This window comes from Plectropomus leopardus, chromosome 13 (assembly GCF_008729295.1).
Source record: "Plectropomus leopardus isolate mb chromosome 13, YSFRI_Pleo_2.0, whole genome shotgun sequence".
NCBI lineage: Eukaryota > Metazoa > Chordata > Actinopteri > Perciformes > Serranidae > Plectropomus > Plectropomus leopardus.
Window position 1 is genome coordinate 26,517,406 of NC_056475.1, and position 27,786 is coordinate 26,545,191.

Here is a 27,786-nt window from a genome sequence, read left to right on the forward strand (position 1 = left end):
GATTTTCCCTGATGTGTCCTGCCTGTCCTTCCCACTGGCCACAAAGCGCTGACGGCCCAGATGAGCAGTGTCGGAGAGGAAATCTGCAGAGATAGTTAGAGGGGTTGCGAGGGCCACGGTGACACAGGTGGGCTGTCAGAAAGATCAGTGGTCCGGGAAAAAGGGAATCACTTGTCTTTTTACTGTCTCCCACAGAGCCGTGCAGCCTGAATTTCACTGACCCTGAGGGTAACATCGAAATCCTGCAACAACTTGACTCTGGAGTGGAGTGTAATTACCTGGTCACGGTCTACCTGGGATATGGCATTGAGATTCAGGTCAGTGCTAAAGGCTCGCTATGATGTTGTCCCTTATCAGCATGTTTTTTTTTTTAACTATATGATGAAACTTCTGGTAAAGTAGTGAAGTTCAGAAATGTATCTTTAATCAGCTGATGGGCAAAATTTGGTTGCAACATGACATGACATGTCATTACAGCTAATATATCACATATTATGGACTAGATTTTAAAGATTATATGTAACCTAGACATCTGATCAACTAACTCTAAAACCATGTTTAGTCAGGTTTTCATGTCTTTAGACCTCTAATTTACTAAATGAGGGCTTACTGACATTTATTCCCTATAAATGTTTCACACAATTATTGTTGGGCACTAATTTTCTGTTTCCATGTCTAAACTACATTAAGATGTTTTTTTTGGTTTTTTTTACAACAAAATAAAATCCAGCAAGAGTCTCTGGTTAAAGAGGCATAGCACAACTACTGCTATTGAATAACTGACTAAAGGAATTAACAGCCTCTGTTAAAGAGTCAAAGTTGACTTTTGATAGTGGGGTTATAAGATAAAGCAAACCTTGAACATTGTTTGACAGCAGTAAGACTGGTTAGTAATACATGTTCTTGTAATGACTGCTTTCACTTTTACATGATGTAGCATAAAAAGTGATTAAGCCCACGTCATGTTTAACAAATACTGAAGAAGCCATGAAAGGATAGGCAAGAAGGGGGCTGTTACTCATCAAAAACAACCAAACACTTCTGACCAGGAGACCGGTTTTGACTTCTTTTAATAACATATCCAAGTACGCTATTACTTGTAGCATGCTACATTATTGACATATATGATAGGTCATATGGGATTTTTGTCATGTGACACATGTCACATTTTGTTAGTGACAAAAGGACTTATTTAATGCCAAACCTGAAACGATTTAGTGCAAAACTGGGACTCAGTTGTAGAGAAAAGCACCAAACACAAAGAACACTATCAGATCCAAATGTTTACTTTAGGTGATTAGGGGTCATATATTTGAGGGCAGACAGTGAGGGGGAGGGGGGATATTTGTTAAAGTAAGATCAAATTGTGGGAAGGAAAAAAAAAATGTCATAGAACTTGACGCAGAGCAACACCGTGTGACCAGGCATCCTGCATCACACAATATTGCCTTTTAAGATGCTATCTGTTAACTTACACTAACAGTGTGCAGTATTTTATTTTAATAATATTTAAAATCTAAAACAATTATCAAAAATAAAAATAAAAAAACAATTGCTGCTTCCTAAAATTGGGTTGGGGGATCCCTGTTGACAACAGCCATGAGACCAAACCACAATAGCAACGTTTATTTGGTGGGTGGCCATAAAGCTCAGAGTTGGGTGACAATTGTGTGAAAGTAAAACAATGTTGCTAAAACTGGTTCCATTCAACCAGTGAAAAGCAGTGACATATTTTGGTTTAGTCCTAGCAGTTAGAATACTGGCTGGTCTTGTGTGGGTTGATGGAGATAGACAGGCAACAAATTGCTGAGGTGAGTGGGTGGATGGGGGCACAAGTGATGGGGTCTGTCTCAGGTTGAAATGTTTGCTTGGTAAGTCTTTTCACAAAAGGTTATAAAAATTAACTGTCAGTGTGTGTGTTCTCTGGCATTTGCAATTTCTCAAACGCCTCATTTACCACTGGAGACTTTAAAATGTGCGAGCTTTGTCTTGCTGCCTCTGGAGGGCTAAGATAAGTCATGACAGAGTGTATGTTTGAGTGTGTGTTTTTCTTCCTCTGGCTAACTCCAGTAAATCTTGAACCACATATGTTCAGTTACCTGTCCATGTGCATGCACACACACACACACACACACACGCACACACACATGTATTTCACCACATTTGATGCATCAGGTCTCAACTTCCTCTGCTTTTTCAGTGCATTTGACAGAACATTTCTTTGGAGAATCTAAAAACTGCAAGGCTTTATAAAGGAGGGGAACTTATAGACATTTTATCCTCACACATCCACCCGGCCAGATAAAGAAACAGGAGGAAGCCATGCGTTTCAGCACCACCATGTGAACAGATGGGGCCACAGTCTCGCTCCCTCCTACAGCTAAACTGATAGTGATCTGATGGCAAACTATACAGACAACCGCCTGGCATGGCTGAAGAGAACGAGGAGCCATGGTCTCTGTTCCTGGCGACTGAAGATGGAAAGATAGAAATTGAAGTCAAGTTTGTGTCATACCTTCTCATCAGCAATGTGTGAAGCTCCTCTGCCTGGAGGCTATCCAGGTCCCACGGCTTTAAAGGAATGAAGTGAGATCAGAAAGTACTTGTGGAGTAGCAGTGAGCACAGAAAAAAAATGTTATGCAAGCAGGACAATTTTTACCACACATTTTGAATGCTTTTTCACACATGGATGAGTTTTAGTTCTCAACAATTTAACAGCCTCCTCGCTCAACCGTGTTTAGTTTAGAAGCAAGGGAGGGACACACATTTAACTGTTGTCTCATGGGATTTACTGGGGACTTATTTGACAAATTTGGACACACACACATAAAACAGGAATTAAAATTTGAGAGTTGAAAGCTTCGCTCCCTTTTTATGCCTTTGTGCCGGTGATAGCAGCGGCCAGAGGCATTATTTTTTCAGGTTGTTCCTCCGTCCAATTCTTGTGAATGGGATATCTCAAGAGTACCTTGGGGGAATTTCTTCAAATTTGGTACAAACATCCCTTTTGAGTCAACTATGAACTGATTAGAATTTGGTGATCAGAGGTCACTGTGACCTTGCATCCATTGCATTCGAATGAATATGACATCTCAAAAGGTCTTTGAGAGAATTTCTTTAAATTTGGCACAAATGTCCACTTAGACTCAAGAATGAAATGTCAACACATTCTAATCCCAACTCATCACATGGTGCTGCTCTGTCAGTGACCATCCAAGTCTACTCATGACATTTTAGATATCCTTCTGCATCAGTTGTTTGAGCTCCAGGATTCTGTTACAGTAATCATTCTGTGTAATTTCAAAGTTCTAATCCTTTAAAACCACGTAGCAGAGGACTTTTGTTCTGGAAAAAATAGACATTTTCACCATAAACTAATGCAGGAAAAGCAAAAAAATGAGCAGAATGCAGGAAATTTTGTGTTTGACAGTCAAAATTTCCTGTGGGAAGGCCACCAGTGTCTTTACCTTAGATCATAGTGTCCTATAAGAAAATAGAGTTAAAATAAGCTGTTGTTGTCGTGACGTAATTGATTGCCTCCACTTTTCCAATTTTTCATCGTCACACAGCCGTCTCTTGCAAAGCCTCCCCCTGCTATATTTCTCTGGATGGATCATGGAAAATGTATTTTCGGTCATTAATTCATTTATTTGATATTTGTTAGAAAAACTGAGTTGGGTTTTGATACCATGTGCTGTGCTGAGCATTAACGTGGGGAAAAATACTTATGCTCCACACTTGACAGCAGAGGAGCCGTGGGAGGCACATTATGGTTGAAGTGCATGTTCTTGTTTTGGCAGCCGGCCTTTGTTATGGAAAGGAGTCATCATTATAGCAGACAGGCCAGCAGTTTAGAAGGGCAAAGGAAGGAAATGAGGTAAAAAAACAACCTCCGAAGGACAGATGAGATGAATGTATGATAAATATTTATGCTGATCTATCATGTACCTCTGTTTCAGTAAAAAATATAATATACAGTATACTGTGTATAGACACAGGTTCTGCCATTTTCCAACACTCAGAAAACTCTGTGATTTCCACCAGCATTCAAAAACATCACAGAGATTGGTGGGGAATAAATAAGCAAGATCAGACCTTTTTTTCTGTGCTTAGTCAATACTCCTTTCAGCAGTCTGGCAGCTTGCAGGAGAGGGAGGATGAAAAATGTATCAGGAGAATTTACTGCCCTCAGCCTGACTGTTCAACCCCTCTGCCACAGCTAACAGCATATAATGCATTGCCCCATCTGGTGATTCTGGCCGCATTACAATTTGTTCGCAGAATAATTGCACAAATATCAGGAGGCTCATGTAACACCAACTTTCGACACAGACATACACTAATAGTGCGATAAACACTGAAAATATATATATTTTAAAAAGGTGTTACACTATGGTGTACACTGCACAGAAGTATTTCATAGTTAAATGTGCAGGTCTAGTTGAACAGGACGAAAAATAACCGTTCTCAGTTGAGATTTACGATTACTGACACAGAACAGGCAAGAACCCAAAAGCACGACAATCAACACAATCTGTTCCAAAGTCCAGATTCATTCTGATTAACAGGAAGGTTAAAATCTAAGCGATCAATCACAAAGGGCACACATAACCAACAGGGAACAGGCAGAAAGTCAGGCCTTATTTTCACATACATGGGTATTTTGTTAAACTGAGTTTTCCCCTTCTTCATTCAAATTCCTCTCCACCTAAGCGCTTTAATATCAAAAATCTCTGTCCAAATTAAATCACAAAACACAATTAACCATTTAAAACCTGAGCACATTGATTTGATTTCTTTTAAAAACACGGGGAGAAGGCAATGAGAAACTTCACAAGATGTACAAAAATTAGCAAGACAAAAGTTACAAGAAAACTGCCTGACAATAAGCAAAATTAGAGTAAAATTATCTAAAGTAAAAACAAGGACATACAAGAAAATTGAAAAAAGCTTAAAATTGGGGAAAAAAGCATACTTTTTTCTATAACATAATTAAAAAATATATAATCATAATATTTATAAATATAATTTTCTGGACATTTTTTCCTATTTTTTTTAATTTTTATTCCCCCTTTTAAAAATTAATTTCCAGCCCATTTTCTTGCCACCTTTAACAATTTCTTGAAATTTTTGGGACATTTTTTGCAAAGTTGCTCATTGCCTTTTTCACATATTTTTGAAAGTAACCAATTTGCTCAGGTCAAAGGGTTTAAATGGTTTTTGGAGCATGCTAAACCAACAAGCTCGGCGCCATGAAAGGAAGAAGATAGAGATGATTTTAGTCGACCAGAAGCCTGAAAAAAAGCTATAACTGGAAAGCTACCTGAAGTAGTGACCTCCAAAGCATATTCTGACACCTCTGCTCCTCAATTTAGTGGAGGAGTAACTCATGAGTAAACATATAAAAAGTCTGTGGTCACGTCCGCCATTACAAGAAATTGCTTCATTTCTGACACCTCACAAAGGAGATAGCAGCGCACAGTCTGATGTCACAGCGAGTCCTCACAAACATGAGGTGTTCCCCAAATGGACAAGCTTTTGCAGGACACGCAGCGAGCTCTGTGACCATGTCATCTCAGCGTGCACTTAGAGTGCAGGCTGAGAACTTTAAATGATAACCTGCATGCACCTTTGTAAGAATGCTGAAACAAAATACAGAATTATTTAGGTTTGATGAAAATGAGAAGTTGGACAGAGTGTGTGTTGGTTTCATTAAAACTTGGGAAATTAGGCAAACCAGTACTGATACACCAATATTAGTAAGAAGTCATACAGACATCATGCTATCATGCTTCCTATAACTTATATATAGGGTACATGAAAAATGATAGTTAGTCTTGTGAGCCCCTCTGAGCAGGGCAGTGTTATTGATGCAAGATTAATATCAGAATACAGACTCCCATCTGAATAGATATTTGTTGTTGGACATAATTTAGTCCATCAAAATTTCAATATATTAGCACTATTTAGTTGTACATATTTTTGAGCATGTTATGATGGCCAGTTTGAGACTTTACTAGCATCCAAGTAAAATTATGCAGGGAAGTCACAGTTCCAGCCGTGCCAGGAAAACAAAGAACATAACTCTAAGTGAATATTTGTAAATGTAGAAAATGAATAAATAAATAGTTCATCTTGGGTTTAAGGTAAAGATAAGGTTAACAAACAACTTTTTAGGGTACCAGTTATTTAAAAAGAGACAAGACAACCAACGACCCAATGCTGAAGAAAACACACGTCAGGCAAACAACTCTGCGTGACTAACTGAGTTTGCGTTTCCAGGCCCCCAAAACAGGTTGTCATGTGAATGAAAGGCCAAAAGTTTAACATTTCATGCAAGAACCACTGCTGTATAAATGGCCCTTTAGGATGGGGAGTCACAAGCCAAAAACTCCCCTCTCCCTGTCCACATGTCAGCACTGAAAACAGAGTTTCTGAAAATCTTCAACCTGGACAAAGTTTTGCATTGGTTTTCAGCGCGCTAAAAAATCTAATGACAAGACATTTAGTGAAATGGAAATCCGGGCAGAATAATGAGCGAATACTGGATCAATCACAGAGCACTCGTGACAGATGAAGAGCCATGTGTGTTACTGTTAGGCTTTCTTTCAGGGTTCAGCTTTCTTAGTTTCAATGCGCTTGAAATACGCTGTCGGCAGGTTTAAATACAAAATAAAGAATCCTACATTCCCCTTAATCTTACCAGTTGGTCTTGGTGGATTATTAGTAATAAAAATAGGCGTATTTGGTTTGCCAGCTTTATTTCAAAACGGCTGTGTCACATATGTGAAAATGATTTGGTCTTTACCATTGAACTGGCAATATCTTAAGCACATCTTCTTTCTGACTTCTATATCCGTCTCCTCCTCCTTCTCTCCACAGTCACTTCTGCAATAAGGTTTTAGTAGAGGACAGATGGAGGTTTTCCAGAACTGGGCTGTGGCATTAAAGTGCTTAAAATCTGTTTTGGAGCTTTTTTTATTTGATCAAATAAATCCGTTGAGTTAGCTAGCTATCAGCTCTTTCCAGGCCATCTGTCCCACTCTGATTTCCCCGTCTCCTCCGCTGATCTACCTGCGTGGGTCTCAAGGAGTTACCATGTGAGGCCGTGCACAGGTTGTTCCAGCTGTGTTTCATGGTGGCCACATCACTGCACCCTCTCGCTAAAAAAAAAAGAGCATGTATTGTGTCGAGAGGACTGAGAGTGGTTGATACATTTCAGGGGTTATGAGCCCAGACATGGCCAATTTCTCCCACTGCCACAAAGGCTGATTGGGGGAGTGTTTCCATTATCTGACAGCTTTAAAGCAGCATCATTCAAAAAGATGGTGAGGGAGGATTTTGAGGTCAATACTGTATATCTCATTTTTTTCTCTCTTCTCCATCCCTCTCCCAACTCTCCTATGTTCTTTTTTTCCCCATTTCCATCCTGCTCTCATTTATCAGTTTTTCCATTTCTCTAGTGCGTCTACCCTTTCTCAATCAGCTTCACTTCTTCTGGTGAACCTGGGGACACAGAATGAATTTACACTTGACTGTCCTTTTCTCTTATTAATACTTTTAATGCTTGATTCTTCTTGATTATGTTGGTTAAAACAACAAATGACAGTCAAGTAATAAATCAAGATTTTAATTATAAGAAAATGTGCCATTTTAAGAAAGATAGAAGCCTGCACAATAAAGTCTGGCAAGTTAATTTACCTAAAAAAAAATCTAGGAAACTCACTGTCTTGAATAGGGTAACTATTAGTCTTAAGTTCTGTTTACTTTATATTTATTTGTTAGATTTACTTAAAATGCTTTTGTATTTTCTTAATTTTTTAAGTTGTTGCAAACTAAAAATAACAAGTAAAATTAACTTTGTCTTTCTCACTGTCAGTAACTTACATAAAACAAGTTAACTTAACTTAACATTTTGTTTACTCAGTAGAATTTAGGAAACTGATTGCCTTCGACAAATAAAGTAAGCACAACAACAGATGATTAATTTGAGTCTACTGTAAAGAACTTTTGGAAATAAGAAAATATTATCAAGAAAATAAATTCAGATATTGTGACTGCCTATATAAATGCTTCTACATTTGCAGTAAGCTTTATGTATTTTGTGTCATGAATGTCATGTCAAGAAAATGTTGTATGTGGGGGAGTTCTGTAACATTTTTAAGAAAATACAAATGAGATCAACTGGTTTGTTTCAGCTGGCCACCAACATTGTTAGATGCTGATCTTTGTTTTAATTAAGTTGTGACATCAGGCGACCAAAATGTATTGTCAGGCCAACGTCTAATGTCAATTAAAAAGTGATGTAGAATACTGATGACAGACGACTCAGATATTTTGTTGGTTTTAAATTGTGTTGTCAAGCAACCAAAATTCAGCGTCTTCCAAACATCTCCTACCAATTTCACATTGATATAGAATAACAATATTTAATTGCGTAGTATACAGAACAAAACCCATATCTGCAAATTGTCATAATGTTATTGTCCACACAGCTTGAAATTCTAACCTTGTTAGACATTCAAAATATTGTAAAACTGATTGTCATTCCAACCAAAATTTAACATATGTCCGACGTAAGAGTCCAATGTCCCACTGACATCATACTGTCGTCTAATGCCAGCTGGGCATCAGGATACAGATATGTAAATAGCACAATTTAAACACCTAGAGTTTTGTTTTGGTTTTACAATTCAATCCAATTATTCAATGCATGATATGTGTAATCTGAAAGGATTTTTCATTCTTCTTATCAACTGTCTGAAACTTGATCAAAATCTTAAGAGATAAAGATAGAGTCTAAATGTGTGTTTTTTCATTTCATAAGGCTTAAAAGTGGTTTTGTTCTGGTAATGACATGTGTTTCCACAAACACTGGCCTTGTCTTAAAAAGCCCAGAATTGCATTTTGCTAAAATAAAAAATAATCTTACAAACTAAATTATCTTTTAGTTTGTTTATATATGGCAGTCAGTTTCCTAAATTCAACTGAGTAAACAGCTTTTTAGATGTATCTGACTAAATTAGTTAATTACAAGGAATATGTCCATCTGTGCATCAGTTACTTACCATATTTATTTTTGAATTAGTGAAGAAAGCTATGTTTGAGGGTAACAACATTTCTTTAGGTTATTAACATTTAGGTAGAATATGTTAAATTCTATTGTGTTGCAACAATTTCACAAACTTAAGCAAGAATGCTTTTAAGTAAACCCAGCAATAACATAAACATATATTTACCTGTCTTTTTCAAGGTAATCAATTTCCTATTTCTATCTTTTCAGATACAGATATAAAACTAGAGGTAGTTCCTTAAAGCCAAGTGATGCAAGTTTTAACTGTAAAACTGTCCATCAAGTGAAAGAGAAAACTTTTTATTCTTTGTTTGTTTCTTTAATTAAAGCTTATAAATATCAAACACGAAGCCTTAAGTCTCAGTGGGGAAAATTACAGCTTCCAAGTATTTCATCCTCAAATAAGTGAATATTGTATCAGACGTTTCCAAAGAAAACAAAATCAAACTTGAGAACCAAACATCTAATGAGCTCAAGGCTGCATCTGCTAATGAGCTGCGTCTAGGTGGGGATAAAATGGTTGAGGGGGATCACCAGTGAATTGCCCCCTTTAAGGATTTAGATGTTACACAGCATGCCAAATGTTTATAGCTAACCCCGACTTGAGGGTTAACGATTGGTATTTGATGCTGCCTCTGCAACCACACTCCTCTGACTCCGATCAATAGTCATGTTAATAAGCAGCACCAATACTTGACATGCAGCCTCCTCTCAGTGCTGGGTGAATTGCTGTATTGATCCCTGCGCTCTCATTTTAATTCCAGTATTCCTTACAAAAGAAGCATAATGCACATGGCATTGACCCTGGCAGTGTGGCTGATGAAGGAGGGAATTAAATTTGTTTTGTGGGTACTCACTGACCGCTGGTGCTCTCGTCAAATAAAAGAAAGAAGTGTTACAAAATTTACACTCAAAGCAGGCCCCGTCACTTTTGTTAAAACCAACATTTCCCATTCAAAATACAGTGAATCCTGTAATCCTTCGACTCCGATAGACTAAAAGTGGCGTTTTAACAAGGTATCGCACATGCTCTGCCCATTCTGTGACTCCCCGGCAGCACGAATGCTTATAGCAGATGTGTCGCAGAGAAACTGAGCCTGACTGAGTAATGGAGGCCAAGACAGGCTTGCTGCCTTTAATCAACTTGAGATGAGGCAGAGGGAAGCCTTCATCATGTTGTGCCTTGGGGGAGTAAGGCAGGACATAAAGAAGGCCAGTTTGATCTTGATGAGCTTTTTAGGGTGCCGGGGCTTTTCTGAGATGAGTTCTCATGGGGACTAGTCATCCCGAGAGGAATGCTTTCAGGTGACACTAATTGCTCCTCCACCCAGCTAGCTGTCATAAAGGGAGAAAACTCTGTCTGGCACAAAACTCTGTTCTCTCCAACTCTTTCAGTGTCACATTGAGGCTCGGAGAGTTGAGACGCATGCTGGAAAAAATATGAGGAGTAATTAGCAATGCATGAATTTAAATCTATGCAAAAAATGCACACTGCTGCAAATAAAGGGTGACGTCGAGGCCCAAGAGGGACCTCAGAGACTGTGGCTGATTTATCAGAGAGCGAGAGTCTCGTCTCATGAACGTGGTTCAAATGCTGAGGTCCTTAAATGGCCAGAGCGGAGGATTTAGTGGCATCTAGCAGGAAAAGAGATCTATGGTGGCCAATGCAAAAATGCAAAAATGCAAAAAACTCTATCTAGAGCCAGTGTTTGATATATCCATTCTGGGCTACTGTAGAAACAACAAAGATCCGAAGGATAGGGCCCACTCTGTATGTAGATAACAGCTCATTTTAAGGTATTAAAACCACAGTGATTCTTATTTTCAGGCAAAGAATTACACAGGAGTCACATGACTCAGACTCAAGTCAGACTAAATTCACAAATTTGCTTACTTAAGATTTGACAAAATCAAAAAAGACAACTTTAACACCAATGACTTATGACTTTACTTGGACTTGAATGATTTGACTTTAACCCTTTGAAACCTGGAGCTACTTCGCTTTTCTTATGCTGCATTCAGACACCCTTCACAAGTATTTAAATCTCTGAACCCTGAGCAAATTTGTTTGACCTTTTTTGATGGCACACATTCAATAGTTCTCATTATTGTCATTTCTTATCTTACATAACATTTTAGCTCAGGTTGTACAGATTTTGGATATATGAAGCATTTGAAGATACTCCAAATTACATCACATGAAGCAAAAATACCCATGAAGGCACTGGAGGATCATTTCTATTGCAAAGTTCAAATGGTTAATGTCCTGAATCAACCAGCATTACGCTACTCATTCCAAACAAGCCAACACTTAATTTCCCAGATGATCCATTTTGCTTTCAACCAATCTGGCAGCATCCAATCAAGCTACAGGAGAGATCCTTGTAGAGTTTATTCTACATTACAGAGTGCCAGTTGACAAAAATTGGTGCCAAAGATAACTTTGCTCTTGTACAAAAACTACAGGTGGTCAACAAAAAATGAATTGCAGTATGCAAAATAGTGTTTGAAAATTACAAACTGAGATGCAACAACTTTTGACAAGGTGTTTTCACTATTAAGTAAAAAACAAATAAAAGCTGTTTCTTTTTTATTCATTAAATATATCATTTCTCTGTTGTTAAAATGGCATGACAGTCATCAAGACTGCATGACGTCTCTAAGGACTCCAAACTCAAGCTTTAAGACTTGAAACTTGAACTGGGACTTTACTTGTGACTTGCAAAACAATGACTTAGACTCACCAACAGTTTCAGGTAATTATAAACTAATGAAAACATATTTATGAATGTTATATACCGTTTCTGCCAACAGACGCCCCTAAATCCCACACACTGGACCTTTACTGTCTGCTTTGCGATAAAGCCTCTGGCAGGAAATACTATTTTAGAGGATGGTCACTCTGTGGTGGCATTTGATGATCTCAGGAGCATAAAAGTTACATAAAAATGTGACATAAGTCCCAGTGAGCAAGTCAGTATTGTATTCCGCCCCTGGCTCCAGCACATTCTCATTAACATTCAGCTTTTTCTGATCGGTAAGGATCCATTGTTTTAGACAGCGGGGCAAATAGGAAATGGCCTTGGCTGTTTTATATAGAGGTGAATGTTCAATTAAGATAACATTTTCTGAATAATGAGCACTGGATGGATTCTGGTTCTTTTTGGGTTTTTTTTTTTTTTTTTGCACGACTTCATCAAGAGATACACAAAACATGGATGTGGTGTACTAAGATTATTCAAGTGCAGGCTTGAGATACGGGGCGATGAGGTAGGTACACTACCAGCGTGTTCCACTGTACCAGCCATAGTAATGATGACACTGCAGCTGGTGAGTCCAATGGCTGTTGATTTATTGCCCCCAGCAGCAGGGTCATTTAATTTCCATGTATAGTGGGATCATTTTGATTACATACTGCTCATTTCTGCATCAGCAATGGCTCCTGTGAGTCACTGTAAATGTTCATTGCGGAGCACCACCAGATGTTTTCGACAGTAAATTATCAGCAAGAGCCAGCCTCAGCGGACAGTTAACTCACACTGTGTGCTCACGGATAAATTAATAAATTAGTGAATAAAGCTGACATGCCATGCGCATAAAGGCTAATTTGTTTGACAGATTGTTAATATGAAAGCACCAGGAGGAATATTATTTTTCTTAGCCAAACTGTGTTTTTATTAGTTTTTTTCACCTTTTTTTGGTAGAAACACTGTAAAATCTGACATGTTGATCTTACTTGAAAAAAATCTGGAAAACAGATTTCCTTGAAAAAGGCAAGTAAACAAAAATATTATAAAATTATGTTAAGTTTTATCTTTTTGTCAGGTTTACTCAAAATGTTGTATTACTTCTTTGTGTGAAGTCAACTTAGAAATGACAAGTGAAAGTTTAGTCTGAGTTAACTGAACAGCTATGTTAACTCAAATAAAATAAACACATTAAATAATGATATGTTTACAAGAATATTTTTTTCATTCTGACCAAATCTGATTCTAAGCATCTTGACACAGGACCAGTTTTTGTAGAAAACAAACAAAATTATACAGTCAAAAATAAATCCATGCTAAAGCTAAAAATTTTAAAAACCTAGAAATATGCAGACTAAAATATTACTTCACTTAAGGTTTCAACATGACTCAATTCATGCCATTTTAACACAAATACCAAGACTCAATCACGCTTCAGTCAACTTGCAAAATATACACAACCGCTCAGTTAAGCCTGACTAACTTGGTTTACCTTAAAACTTAAGTTGCTATCACTTACAGAGAACAATTTAATTTACACATCATTTTTAATTTGCAACAAATTCACAAAATTGAATTAATATACCTAAAAATATTGACTGTATTATTTATTATTTATTATTCTTTTTTATGTATTTATACTTCCCTATGTGAAGCGTCTTTGAGGATGGATTCTAAAAAGTGCTATATACTGTAAGTCTGATGTATTGTTGTTGTTGCTGTTATAATAATAATAATACTAATTATTATTATTATTATTATAATTAAAAGTAGTAGTTAAATATATTATCTTACCTTTATCAAGGCAGTTGATTTCCTAGATGTATAAAAGTAAGATAAGCACTTGAGTTTACAGTGCAGTAACTCCCTAATTGCATGATACAGGTTTTTTATTTTATCTCTTATGTGGACTGTCAGATACCAGCCGTGACTCTATAGTAACAGATTAAAAGCCATGCCGGCCTGCTTTCTGTTTGGATGCGATAAGATGAATCTTCACCTCTGCTCACTGTTCACTCACATAGTTTAACACTGCAGCACCCCGGATGCTCCCTGTTCCACAGAGATCATAGTAACACAGCAAGATCAAGGTATTCACTCCTGCAAAATATCCCCGGCAACCTTTATTTTGGAGATTTTCTCACCATCTTTTGTATTCCAAGTGCAGTTGTGGCCCGTCAATTGTATTGTGGCTTTCCAGGGTGGTCTGTTCATTATAGCAGTTTGATTGAAAAGACAGTGGCCAGGGGAGAGAGATGACCCTCTCTCCTCTAGTCCTCTCGTTTTGATTGGGCTCAGGAAATATTTTACCGGAACAGTTGCAGGGCAAAAAGAAACGCTTGAAGTGAAAAAGCACCTACTCATAGGACAGTCTGACAGTACATTCCTTGCATTGTTTAGAGCTTTTCTTTACTAACCTGGATAAAAGCACACTAAACAGGCATTCTTCTTCGCTCGACACAAAATGGAACAGCGCAATGTTTAGATGGCATCCTCTGATAATGTTGTGGTTTGTTGCAGAAGTGTGCTTGGTCAGCCAAATCCCTGCTTCCACAAATGTGTCTGCTGAGGCAGAGATTCCAGCTAGGAGTTACAATAAGCCTGCTCTCATTACAGTCCAGAGGAACATGCATGTGTGTGGACATGTGTGCATGTACACACACATGCATGTACATGTATGTGTGTGTACAAGACAGAGACAGTGAGAGGGAGGTCCCTCTGGGCATTTGGCTGCAGCTCTGGTGAAGATAAGGTACAGTAGTGTGATGTCTCCTGACATGGCCAATGATTCATAATTGAGGCAGGACAGCTGTTGCCGGCTGCACTGACAGGTCCCAGGGAGGATGACAGATGATAGGGCCCTCTGGGGCCAAACTATCTATCAGTCTAACTGCTCACTGTCCACTATCTGCTCACCTGTCCTTCATGAGCCTCCCTGGTGTATGTAAACCAAGTGTCACAGACCTACAGTATGTTTGACCTCACTGGATATGACTATGAGTTGTTGCATTTTCAGAGTGTAGAACCATATATAAGATGGACACAGTGCCATAAAAACCTCATCATCACAAAGTGGTGTTTACTTAATGAACAAAAAATAACACTGTTGGAAAGTTTTTCATTTTTTTCCCCCTGGAATTTGTATTCAGAGGAATATCAGTGTAAATATATGATACTTAAAATCAGCAATAATAATAATAATAATAATAATAATAATAATAATAATAATAATAATAATAATAATAGTAATAATAATCATAATAATAATCATAACAATAACAACAATAATAATAATAACAACAATAATAATAATAAAAATGTCATAAGTCACAATCTGATCTATAGTAATGTGATATAAAACGTAATATATAATAAAATGCATTGTTTAGCACTTTTCTTAAGGTTACAACACGATCTTCGCTTTACAGAGAACTGAATTGATAAAATGAAAATAAATAGGTACTTTAACAGACAAAATTAAAGCAGTCATAGTTGTATAAGTAATTAAGGGGACTTGAATACAACATGAAACATTTATTATTCACAGTCTTCTGATAAAAAAAACAAAAAACAAAACAAAATAAAAACGTGATGAAATTAAAGAGAGGTGTCCTGTCTGATCTTTATGGGCGTTCCAGTGTCTGGAGACTTTATCTCCAAAGGCCTGCTCACTTAACTGAGACCTTGGAATAAGGGAAAGACTCCCATCCATCGATTTCAGGGGACACTGAGGCATGTAAGGAATCCGACACACACAAAAACAGGAGCAAAGGTTTCTCTTCAACTTTGGGGGGACACGGTCCTCCGCAAGAGTTTTTGAGCATCAAACCCGTAATTGCATGCATTCTGGTGAATTATTCTTCTGCACTGATTTATGGTGTACAATTTTGTCAAAATAAAGTTACTCCTAAATATTGAGAGGGATGTGTGCACTGCTTCCCCCCAAAATGTTTGTTCTGTTGTAACATGTTGACTGATGTTCTGCACCTACTGTATGTGTGAGTGAAGGAACCACTGACATTAAGTCCTTGAAAAAAAAAATAAGTAAATGAGGGCATGTTTAGCTTTAAGTCAGCATGAGACAAAAATACGTGTTTTTAGTTGGACACAAACAAACAAAAAAACATCAATGGATAAATAAACACGAGACTCATAACACTCCGTCAAATGCTATTTTGAAGTGGCCTAGACTGCCATTAAAATGGCTGGTAGAAATTGTTAGTCCAATTAGTATTTATTATTGCAATTAAATTTGATCATAACTACTGTAAATTGCATGAAATGTTTGGACAACAGGCATCTGAGCTCATTAAGTCATGTAAAAAGATTGATACTAGACTTGGATTGGGGAATAGGGGAGGGTGAATTGAGCGAGGATAAGAGGCTTTCCACCAGTTCCACGGAGGGCTCTAGCAAGAAGGACATTCGATTTCTAGCTGATTTTTTTTTTTTTTTTTTTTTGGAGAGATGCTTGACTGAAATATTTATGAACCATGGTGGAATATCAGCCATCTCTCATTGACTCGCGAGCTTTACATAATGGCGGAGGCAACAGACACACATCACGGAATAGTAATTTGAGAATGAATATCAGAGATGAAGGAAATAATAGGCCCCCAGTCTGAATCCCAAATAAATACAATATGCAATGATGGGAAGGTTACTTTGGAAATGTAATATGTTACAGATTACTAGTTACTAGTTATCAACTTACTTATCACTTTTGATGACTTTTTTTAAAACAAATGTTTTAAACAGGGTGATAAAACTGAAAAAAAAAATTAAAAGTGCATAAATGTTGCACTCAAATTTGTGGCAGCGCTTTACTGACCCGTGTAAAAATAATAAAAATATGTGAAGTAAATGAATGAATGTTTTATTCAATATATAAACTTTTTTCTGAAAAAGTTGTATTTTCCACAAGTAATCACCAAACATTTTTATTAGCAATTACATATTTTACTCAGTAGCTATAATTAATAACACTTATTTTCTATATGGGGAAAAAAAGAGGGAGTGCCTTGGAAATGTTTTAAATTTAAACCACATTATACAAGACTCCAACACAAGCAATCAGTCACAATCAATTATAAATGTAATTTTAGAGTTGCGTCTCCATGGTTGCCTAAATGTGTCGGACAATCAAGTTAAACCCGTGGTTAGTGAAATTGCAATTCCACATTGTCTGCACTTTAATCTAATTTCTAGAATATATGAGTGTGAATGTTAAATTGAAGGAGAATTACTCCGCTGTACTGTGGAGTGAATATGAAGTTAGAAGATGAGCAAGTAGCTGAAGTAACCTGATTTGCAAAACATCCAAGCCCCACATATTAACTCCAGAGACAAAAAGGCAGAGACAGAACTGTGCCTGAGGCTTTGTCATTGCAGTGCCCTTGAGAAACAGAGAAACAGGGATTCAAAAACCACGTGGTGTTCCTGTATTACTCACTGTGACACTGTTGTTTAAGGATCCTGAAACAACTTAACTACCTGAGATGCAAGGTCAAGATGCACAGTGTTTGTACTAAAACATACAGAGGTGATTATTAACACACACACACAGCATGAAAATATCTACTTGTCTGACTATTTTTATGTGCTGTTTGCTCTCCGTGTTTTCAGTTAGTCTGAAAACCCCCCAGAGTGCTCCTGTGTTTAATTCCGGTTGTGATAAAAATCAAATCAATCAAAGTGGCTGCCCTCATGGATCATTCAGGAAGAAGTCACCTCTAAGCCCACTCTCATTGTACATTAGCCTCTCTGTGCTCATTGTCAGCTCCCCTTCCGCTGAGTGACAGTTAGTCAACCTGGCCAAATTCATTTCACCGCCGCCGCCGTTGTGTGATGTGCTCATCCTGCCCACTGTCTCAGCTTTTCCAGGCGGCTGCACTAACACTCCTGCACACATATATTACCTCAGGGACATTGGCCCATGGAGGGCGACCCTTTTTCTGCCTCACAGCGTACCTGAGACCTGAGCCCACTACCTATGACAGCATTAACTTTCAGAACATGCTTTGAATTTCACTGAAAGCTTGAACTAGATGCGGTTGAATTAGCTTTGATGGTGCACTTGTAGTTAGGGACATGAAGCCAATGTGGTTGCAGGATGGTATAAAAGAATCAGATGCATTGAGCTCTGAGCATTGATATTTTGCATTGATATTTTATATCCTGTTTGTTTGTTTGTTTGGTTTCATTATTTTGTTTTGTTTTTTATTAGAAGAGGCCAGTGCACAATACACTTTGCTATTTATTTAGCAATTATTTAATCTATTTGGCTAAGCTAAAATTTTACTTATGTGTTTGCCTTTTTTTCAGATTTAGTTTCCTTTAACATGTTAAAGAACATGTTAGAACTTTTAAATGCTTCATTTTTTGTTGCGCCCAATTAGTACCCCACAAAGAATGTTATATTCTTAAATAGCATACAACAACATATCAATGACGTACCTTAAAATAACACAAAGTTCATTTGGTTTCACATGATTCCATACACTGGTCTCCTGGGGGAAAGTCCTGTGCTGTTTGACCCATACACTACCCCAACTTGCCTCCTCAAACATACTTATACTACCTCCCTCTGTACTGCCATCAGTGGATCAGTCTCCTCGATTACATGGGATATGAACAAATTACAGGCTCATGATTATGTGGATGATACATGCATTGTGGTGCTTTTACTTTTTGTAGCTATATATACAAACAGTGCATAAGAACAGCCTGAATATTATTTAAAACTGCCATGCAAACACAAGTGAAGACTTTTCTCTTCTTCATGCACTTTGGAAGTAGGTGAAGTTAGAATTCCCTGTTCTGCAAACACAACTGAAGGTGAAAGCATATTTATTTTTGTCATCCAGAATAATAACCAAGACCTGCTGTTGGATGAACATGCCTCTTTTATAGTTCTATGGGGAATGAATCAGATGTTGCTCCAAAATGTGTCAGTGCTCCATTATCCAGACAGTTTAACTACGTGCAATCCTCCCGAGGTTCCTTCACCAGATTTAGCTGCAGATGCTGTTCAAACCTGTTGAAGACATAAAGCAATGCTGTCAGAGTGGCTTACAGGCACAAGGCAAACACTGAAAGAGGATGAGTCAATCACGCAACAAAACGTTGGTGGAATGACCCAGACAGATTCTACAATTACTCCAGAACATGTCTTCAATCTGGGAGCAAGTTTATAAAGAAATGACTAAACATATCCCGCTGCAACTGTGTTGGTAGACAAGTGAGCAAAGCAACACAGCAGGTGACCCATTTTTCAGAGTAACGTCATTAGACTAAACTTGGCTTTAAATGGAGACACAACAGCTGGGGGGTGCTGAATTAAGATCCCATCTGGTGTGATCTGAGACCCCATAAGACAACAGAGTTAGTCACCAGGTTTGTGTTCATTGCATTTTTTTTATGAAGTTAAAAGTCTGTGAATTTTGGTGGATAGAAACAAATGTCCTCATTCAAACAGTGCAATAAATACGATGCTCTGACTGTTACCTTTGTGCAATATGTTATTTTACAATGATCCTTTGAAAAAGTGTAGGTCGGTCAGTGAAGTGTTTTCTTGCATGACATCATGCATGAGGCACAGAGGTGAGGTCATAAAGTCCTGTGTGTCTTTTTTTTTAGGTGCTAAATGTGAGTGTGTTGGAGGGAGAGCAGGTGACAGTGGAGGACACGGGTGGCCGAGAGCCCTTCATCCTCGCCAATGAGTCAGTCTTGATGAGGGGCCTCATTTTACGCAGCTGGAGCAACCAGATCTCCATTCGATTTCGTAGTGACCAACAGCACAACTCTGGATTCCTTCTGCTGCATTACCAAGGTAAGCCAGTGCCAACATTACCACATTATTCAAACTGTGCATTAGTCCCACCCCTGCACCAGCTTCGCCTGTCTCACAGTGCATTCAGTCATTCTATTATTTCTCAGCATTTGTTGGATTTGGTCCTGCAAGGGGGGCACCACTTGGTGAGCATTTTTAATCTAGCGCAATGCAGTAATGACACCTTGTAAATGTAGACAGCCTAAGGCATACACTGGTACCAACCATGTTTGCATGGCTTGTAGGTAAGAGGGCTGAATTATTGTCCAAAATCAGGCAAAATGTTGGCAATGGAATGACTTTAGCTTGCAATTTTCAGAGTGTTCCCTTGAACTCTCACCTCAACATTTCTGAATTTTCACAATCCGAGGTGGGACAAAAGAGGAAGAATCGCAGGTCAAATTAAACAATACACTGATTTAATAACTAAAAGTCATCCGAAAAAATCCGAAACAACTCAAATTGCACAAATGGGAAGAAGAATTATTTAGTCAGAAGTGTATTCAATTCAAATTGAATTTGTAGAGCACATATAAAACAACTGCAGTTGGCCAAAGTGCTGAACAATATAAAACAACAAACAGAACAGATTGCAATACAAAAGAGCATGAAGTAGATCACGGTATCATGCTCAGGATCAATATGCCAATGAGAATAGATGGGTTTCCAGCTGTGAATTTAAGCTTTCTATGTTCTGAACAGTTTTTATGTGGATAGGTATGCTATTCCTGAGTGTAGGGAAAGCTTGGTCGCCACTTTTTTATGTCTACTTCTAGTCAAATCCAGGAGCATCTGATCATTGGACCTCAGTGCTCTAACTGGGGAATGAAGAGATAAAAGTTCTGAGAGATAAGGTGGTGCCTGACCATTTAGACCTTAAAAGCAAGCAATAAAACCTTAAAATCAATCCTAAAACATACAGAAAGCCAGTGGAGGGAAGCCAATACCAGCGTTGGATGGTCTCATTTCAACTATCTAGTCAAACGATGCGCAGCTGCATTTTGCACCAACTACAGACGGCAAAGTGACAACTGATCTGCATCCACATACGAAGAATTACAATGAGGTAATAAAAGCATGAATGAAAATCTCAACATGTTTGTGGGGTGGGTGGGGGCTGTCAAAAATTATACCATCATTTTTATAAAAGATTCAATGTAAGATGCCAAAGGACCAAGGATATCGGTGTCGTCTAATAAGATGGGTCATCCAAACATGACAGTCTATCTTGTTTCCATTTAGATGGAGGAAGCTGTGTAGGGTAGTGAGTGGGCAAGTGAAAATGTGCTTTAGGGGTGCTGTGCTTAAAAAACAAAGAAAGCAGAAGTGTGCTGAGGAGGTCTGCCAGCCAAAGAGTGACTGACTGCTGCTGCTCTTATATAGACCCGGCCCAGGTGTATCCCATGACACTGATTGAGCTCATCAAGCCCGCTGCCCTGCAATTAGAAAGCAAACAACACAAGCAGACGAACCTAACAGAGGAGGAGCAACCCAGCAGAGGGGCCACCACAGAATGTTCTCTTGGTACCCATGTGCCTCCCTTAAACTTTAGAGAGTTTGTTCCCAATAAATGTTACCTTCAATCAATGCACTCTTTCAAATTAAAGCTATAAATTTAAGAAAAAAGGACAGCCAGCCTATGTGAAGAGCAATGAATTACCTACATTACACATTAAAACAGGATTGCTATGGCACCCAAAATGTTAACTGTGCCACTATTACTTCATGAATATGAAACAATTTATAAATATGAACTGTAAAACAAATAAGAAACCAAAGTGTATGAACATGTGATTCCTTAAATCAAGTGTACATGCTTTAACTGGCTATCCTTTGGAACAATTTCTGGGGATGCCATAGCATGCCAGCATAAAGAAAAAAAGGTGACAAAACATGAGGACAACCTTTTTTTTAAGAAATGTAAAGGGTTCTTCTACTTTGCGTCCTATCATGTTGCAGCTATCAACCAACAAGACAAGGAGGGAAGAACTATGCTCACTTTACCATAATAAAAAGAAGTAACAAGGTGTGTTTTCACATTAAATCAGCATATTTTAATTTAACGTAACAAAAAAAAAGTAATCACATGAGCCACAATGTCTATAGGGTTTTCCAATGCTTATCAGTTAAAAAGAGGAAAATGGGTTTCCATTGGAATTAACACATTTAATAATTTACTGAGTGCTAAATTCCATTGGCCTCTGCAGAGATTAAAACTATACAGAATTAATTATTAAATGTGATCAAATAGAAACCACAAGGGAGGAGTGCGTGCCAGCAGGAAAACCTGTCAGCATAGATCGTCGCTGTATGTTGTCGGTGAATATGATCGCCCATAAATTCCTCCCTCGCTCTCGCTTGTTTTGTGCGTGACATTGATCTTCCATGTCCGCAACAATGTCTGTTTATCTTAGCAATCACACAAAGTGGCCGGCAATTACATGCCCCATCGATTTGAGCTGATGGTGGAAGCTGGTGGACAAAGCATTCATTCCACCACATTACCGTGGCACTTTCATCAGCTTGAAAATGAAAGCGACCATCAAAACAGTGCCACTGACGTGAGATAAATCAGCCCCGTCGCTGTTGGATGTGTGAATATTGCTGTGTGGTCAGGCTGAATGATGACAGCAAGGGGTCAGCACAGATCATACAGGGTGATGCATAGATGGGGACAGATGGTGACAAATGGTGGAATATATATTACACCATCAATCGGCGTACTTTTATCCTTCATTTCTCCTCTTTGCATTTCTGGAGCTCTTATCCAGCATAGTTTTTTATGCAAAATGTTTTTCAAGGTTTATTGATGAATATAGATGGTAGCCCTATGCTATTCCCTTCACTCTTTAGTATGGTTAAATAAGACATATTCAGCTATGCCACATTCACTTTTTAATAACCCCGGCGGTCACAATGCATTCAGCGGGGATACAATACTGGGTGCTATTGCCGGTCATATTTTTAATTGAAACTGCTGGATGCTGCTTATTTTGTGACCCGTGCTGCATTTGCCCACACCTCTTCATAGGGAACATGCATAATCAAGTAGTTCCTTATGATCCATGCAAACATCATATCCTGGATAACATCAAAAACCAAGATAAGGCTCATAGCCAGGATATTTTGCATGCGTGTTTGGAGATGTGCTCTCCCTATCAATCACGCATCAGTTAAGGAACATATATTATGATAAGCGCTGTAATGATATTCACCTTGAATTTAAAAAATAAATAAGGATGTCCTGAGTCTAATTTAAGCATCCATAATGAATTGAGCCAAAGTATTAGATATAATGTCAGGTGCCTGCTCTCACCCACTCCGTTTAAACACAGTTTTGTCAACTTTAAAACTGTAGAATGTAACTAAAATAAATTTTGGATGATAAAATATGGTCAGGACATCCATAAGTGAAAGTCAGACAGTGGTAATATCTGCACTCTGGTACAGAAAGGACAGAGACTGTCATTTGTTGTGGTTGTCATTTGGAATCAAAAAAACTCCTTCAAAGACAATGAGGAACCAGGATGATGAAAGAGTAACACATAGATATTAATAACCAGGTTTCCATCCCTTCTCGTCATATTTTGATGAATGGGCAGCCGATTCTGTCTGGCTGTGTTCTCATCTGACGCCATTCAGGGCCTTTTATGTGCTCTTGAAAGGTGCCTTTTGGCATTGCGCTCTTAGGTATTTTATGAGTTCATAATGAGAACGGGCTGGTATTAACACTCAACAACAGAGTTGCTTTCTTAACGTAAAGTTAAAAACTTAATGTAAAGTAATGTGATTAGGTTTCTGCAAGTAACTTTAGGTTTAGTAAAAAAAAGGGGGCATCCTTAGGTTTAGGCAAGTAAAGTTAAGCAGGATAGGTTTAGGAAAACGAACATAGTGACAATGTACCTTAAGATAACTCAAAGTTCATGGGGTTTCAAACAAGACACAAACACTGGTCTTGAGGGGGGAAAGTCCTGGTGCCTCTTTATGCAGACTGTCTCCATATTACTTACCTCTTTCCTCCCTTCAGAACATCGGTCACGTGATCACAAGCATTGTGTAAGAATAGCATGCGATAATGTTGGCTCACGTAACTAATGACTAACTTGATAAAATAATTCAATGTTGACCTTTAGTTTAACACATGACACAAACACTTGTCTCCGGGGTGAAAGTCCTGTGCTCGTTGTACCCTCCCACTTGCCCTAAGCAGACTTTTTTTGCTCTTTATACTACATCCATTGTTCTGACTATCCAATAATGACAAGGATGGGTAAACATTGGAGTTCAAGGCACAGTGTATCTCATATGTGAAAGAGTGCTGATATTATAATGGTATTGGAGACCCACCCCAAGCGGCATATCTTGACGCCCTAGAAGTGAAACCAGGCTGCAGTTTCTTATGTTCTATATTATGTTCTTGTAATGATTAGAACCAGGATAAGACTCGTAACAGGGACAATAGTGTGCATGTAAACTTACCCATTGATAACTGACCATATGTTGGTGACAGCTTAGATCAGAATTTGAGAAAAGCAAAAATATTGAGAAATAAAACTTGAACATTCTGAGATATTTGGATACAATAGAAATCTTCTCAGGAGTGCCTGTGGCTATTTGGCTTAAGGCATTAAACTGAGTGGACAAACAGCCCTGGGTTACTCATTGTATATTTTCATTTTAAATACTCTGAATCACTTTATTTCCAATTAATTTATTTGACACAAAAAGGGCTTCATCTTAAAATGGACTCAACACAGCATCTTCAAATCATTTTATAGAGAGATCCTGTCTGATATTGTAGATATTCCTGACCACTTTATCAATTGTTATGATCCTTTAAAACCCTTATAAAGCATTCTTTTATATTTGTTGCCGCATTACTGGCATATAAAAACCTTGCAGTCAAATGTGTGGAGTCAGTTGTCCACCAAACAAACTAGTTGAGGGGACAAATTAGGTCACACTAATGAGAAAAAATGCAATGAGGAGATTTCTGAAAGAGGACTAGACATATTGGAGACACCAAAGATATTTCAATTTGTGTTCTGCTCCTTGGTAAGCAGAGTATCACCTTGTCCTTTATAATGGGCTCTGAGAAATGTGATTGGACAAGCGTGGAGATGGAGACAGAACTGTGGAGAGATGGATCTCAGCTCAGGGTAATTAATATCTGCTACAGCGTTGGCTCTGCCTGCGATGGCAGACTGATGGATGCCTCTATAAGATCAGCAGCGAGCCTGACACTGGGAACATGATTATAAGTGTGTGTTACTGTTTATATGTATTGGGGGGAAGTAGGGGAGTGGGATAGGAGGGAAGCATACCACTTTCCTTGTACATGCGTCTCTTATCTATTACTCAGTGCACACACATATGCACATATCCTCATCTACATAAAACATTCATCGTCTATTTAACAATAATGTCCAGAGACAGCAACAATCGCATGCATGCAACATGCACAAGAATAAAACATGAATTATGTGTAGCACGAATTACATGTAATGTATCCTGAGTGTAAACAAATATGTACATAATCGGAGTTCTTTGCTGCACATACTACCAGGATGGTATTTTCATTCCTAACACAAATATTTGTGGTTTTATGGGGTAATGCATACTCTTGCAATGCATATGAACATTTGCATAATCGCTATTTTCAAAGCTCTTCATAAGCAGGATTGAGAAGGTGGTGTATGTATGAAAAAAGACAGATTTTTTAAATAAAATTAAACAGCGGAGGGGGTTATAGACAAAATCGAAGAGTTTTCAGCTCTTAAGTCTTGTGTCGAAGTCCAGCCAAACAGGCTATAGCCCCTTTTACACAGACTGTTCAAGGTGGCAATATTGCAGTGTTTTGTCTTCTCACCATACTGTATAAAAGGTACAATTTGCAGAATGGGGGGACAGAGTTGTCTTGCCTTTGAGCCAGCAACGGAGGTTGTAACAGTTCCAAAATGATTTCTGTGTATAAAGGGACACCCGGCAGGACGGGATAATTGGCGGCATCGGTGTGACATTTTGGTAACGTGGTATACATGCAACTCACTGAGGGGAATTTAAAAAGCAGCTACCCGCAGTTTACTCAAAAAGGAAGAACACTAACCATAAATGTCCACAAACTAGGAAAACAATGAGGTCCAGGGGATCTCTCCCCTTCAAGAGATGACAAAATCAGCCACCACATAACAGAGACGGTAAATGACTGTCATTGTGATATTATGTCATTATTATTGTATAGAAAGTGCAACAAATGTGTATGTTGTATGTCACACTGGAGGTCAGCACTGTGGTGTTAAATGCCCAACGCACCTCCTGCCTGATGTTGCTGTTGTTTGTTTCTGTGTAAACAGCAAAGGCAGCATAAAAAACAACAACTTTGTAGCGGCCCTATAGTGGCATGATGACTAGCCCTTGAGTGTGCTGATTTGTAAAACAAGTCACTGACACTCATTGGATAGTAATAGATTATTTAAATAAATTGTACTGTTTTTTGTATCTTTTTTGGGAAAAACAATATTAATCATTGCTAATGGCATACATGGTAATTCATCACAGCATAGGCTATTTACTCAAATAAGACAAACCTATTGAAGGCACAATTTGAGTCTACAGTTGTACTTAGCCTGATTTATTTATACTGAGGGGGGTCTACTGCCAAGATTCCCAGGCTAAGAACAAAGCCAGAAATTGAAACTCCACATAAATATCCAGCAGTTCCCATAAACAGTCGTTAACCTGGACTTACGATAATATATCGTGTCACTTACCGAGAAAAAAAACAACAAAACTTTCCATGCAGTGTCATTGTCCTACGTTGCATGAAAGCTTGTTGAGAAGATAATTTATCTTAAACAAGTGGTGAGAAATCTAGATGCAGAACAAGGAAATGAAATCACTATCATTCTTCCAAAAGCAAAAAGAAGGGTTAATTACAGTGCTGGAAGGCAAAAGTAGAATTATACCAGTAAAAGCCATATTCTGACTTTTTTAATGAGGGGTCAAGGAATGCTGTCATTTATTCAAAATGTAAAAAAAAAAAAAATTAATTATATGCATTACCATTGTGGGTACTATTAATTAAATGTAACGCTGCACACGGACATGCGGACAACCCAAGGGCAATTTTACTACAACCCTTTTTTAGTTTATAAAATGGCTGCCATCATATCTGACCTCCTGACCTCTATGGTTGAGATCTCATTGTCATTTCAGGATTTCGTGGAGTGTATTCAATGAGACTGCCAATGGCAGTGACGCTTTACAGGAATTATTGATTGGTTGTAACTAATAAGCCAGGTTGACAAGTGAGGTGGCCGGAGGACCTCTACCACTGGCAGGGATCCACCATTTGCCACAAGTTCTCAGCAGCATTGATGAGATGCTGCCTCTAGTCCAAAGTTATTTCTCTTTAATAGCCTTTATTGAGTAAATGACCATTAAAATCGAGTTTTTAACCCAACCACATAAATATCAATAGACCATATCACAGCAGAACTATGGTGTGGCTTTCTACAACTGAATCACTTTCCCAGAGACAACACTATTGATCTTCCTGTAAAAAGGTAATGCTTTGGTGCACAGCCAGAACACGACGCACGGATACAGCGAGAGAGTCACAGTCTCCCACAAGTCACCTGCTAACTGCAGGACTGCAATCATCTGCAGCAAAACAACAACTGACTAGAGATGACTACTCATCAGCGCAGGATTTTCTCTCCTTGGAAACAAATTTTGCTCTCGAAATGTTGATTGGGGATAATATTCTCCAAATACGCTGTCGTGAAAAATAATAATAACAATCGACACTCGATTTATTATTTGTTTTCTGTTTTCTGTCACCCAATTTCATTATCTCCTGCCCCCACTTTGCCAATTTTGATCTCATTCCAGCTCTCTACCTGAAGGGATTCAGGCGGCACGTGAAACACAACAGAGCGGCAGTTTATTGGGCCGAAATGGAAATGCATTTCATTTGTTTATCGAAATACGGTGGATAACTTAGTTTTACTGGCTTCCTCACCTCATCTATTGTGCCCTAGTTGACAATAGTTGTCCATTATTGGTTGAGGAGCGGCATTGTAAGTTTGGCAAATGAAACCTGTGCATACAGCAGAATGAGGCTCATTAATGG

At 38.3% G+C, this 27,786-nt stretch overlaps 1 protein-coding gene across 3 annotated transcripts in view; it reads left to right on the top strand.

The window, feature by feature from the left end:
* LOC121952406 (seizure protein 6 homolog) overlaps positions 1–27,786 on the top strand; it is a 123,758-nt gene that overhangs the window by 66,661 nt on the left and 29,311 nt on the right. For all 3 annotated transcript variants that reach the window (XM_042499065.1, XM_042499064.1, XM_042499063.1), the window contains exons 3-4: positions 196–317; positions 19,460–19,652. In XM_042499065.1, coding sequence (XP_042354999.1) covers positions 196–317; positions 19,460–19,652 — 315 coding nt within the window. The remainder of the gene's footprint in view (positions 1–195; positions 318–19,459; positions 19,653–27,786) is intronic.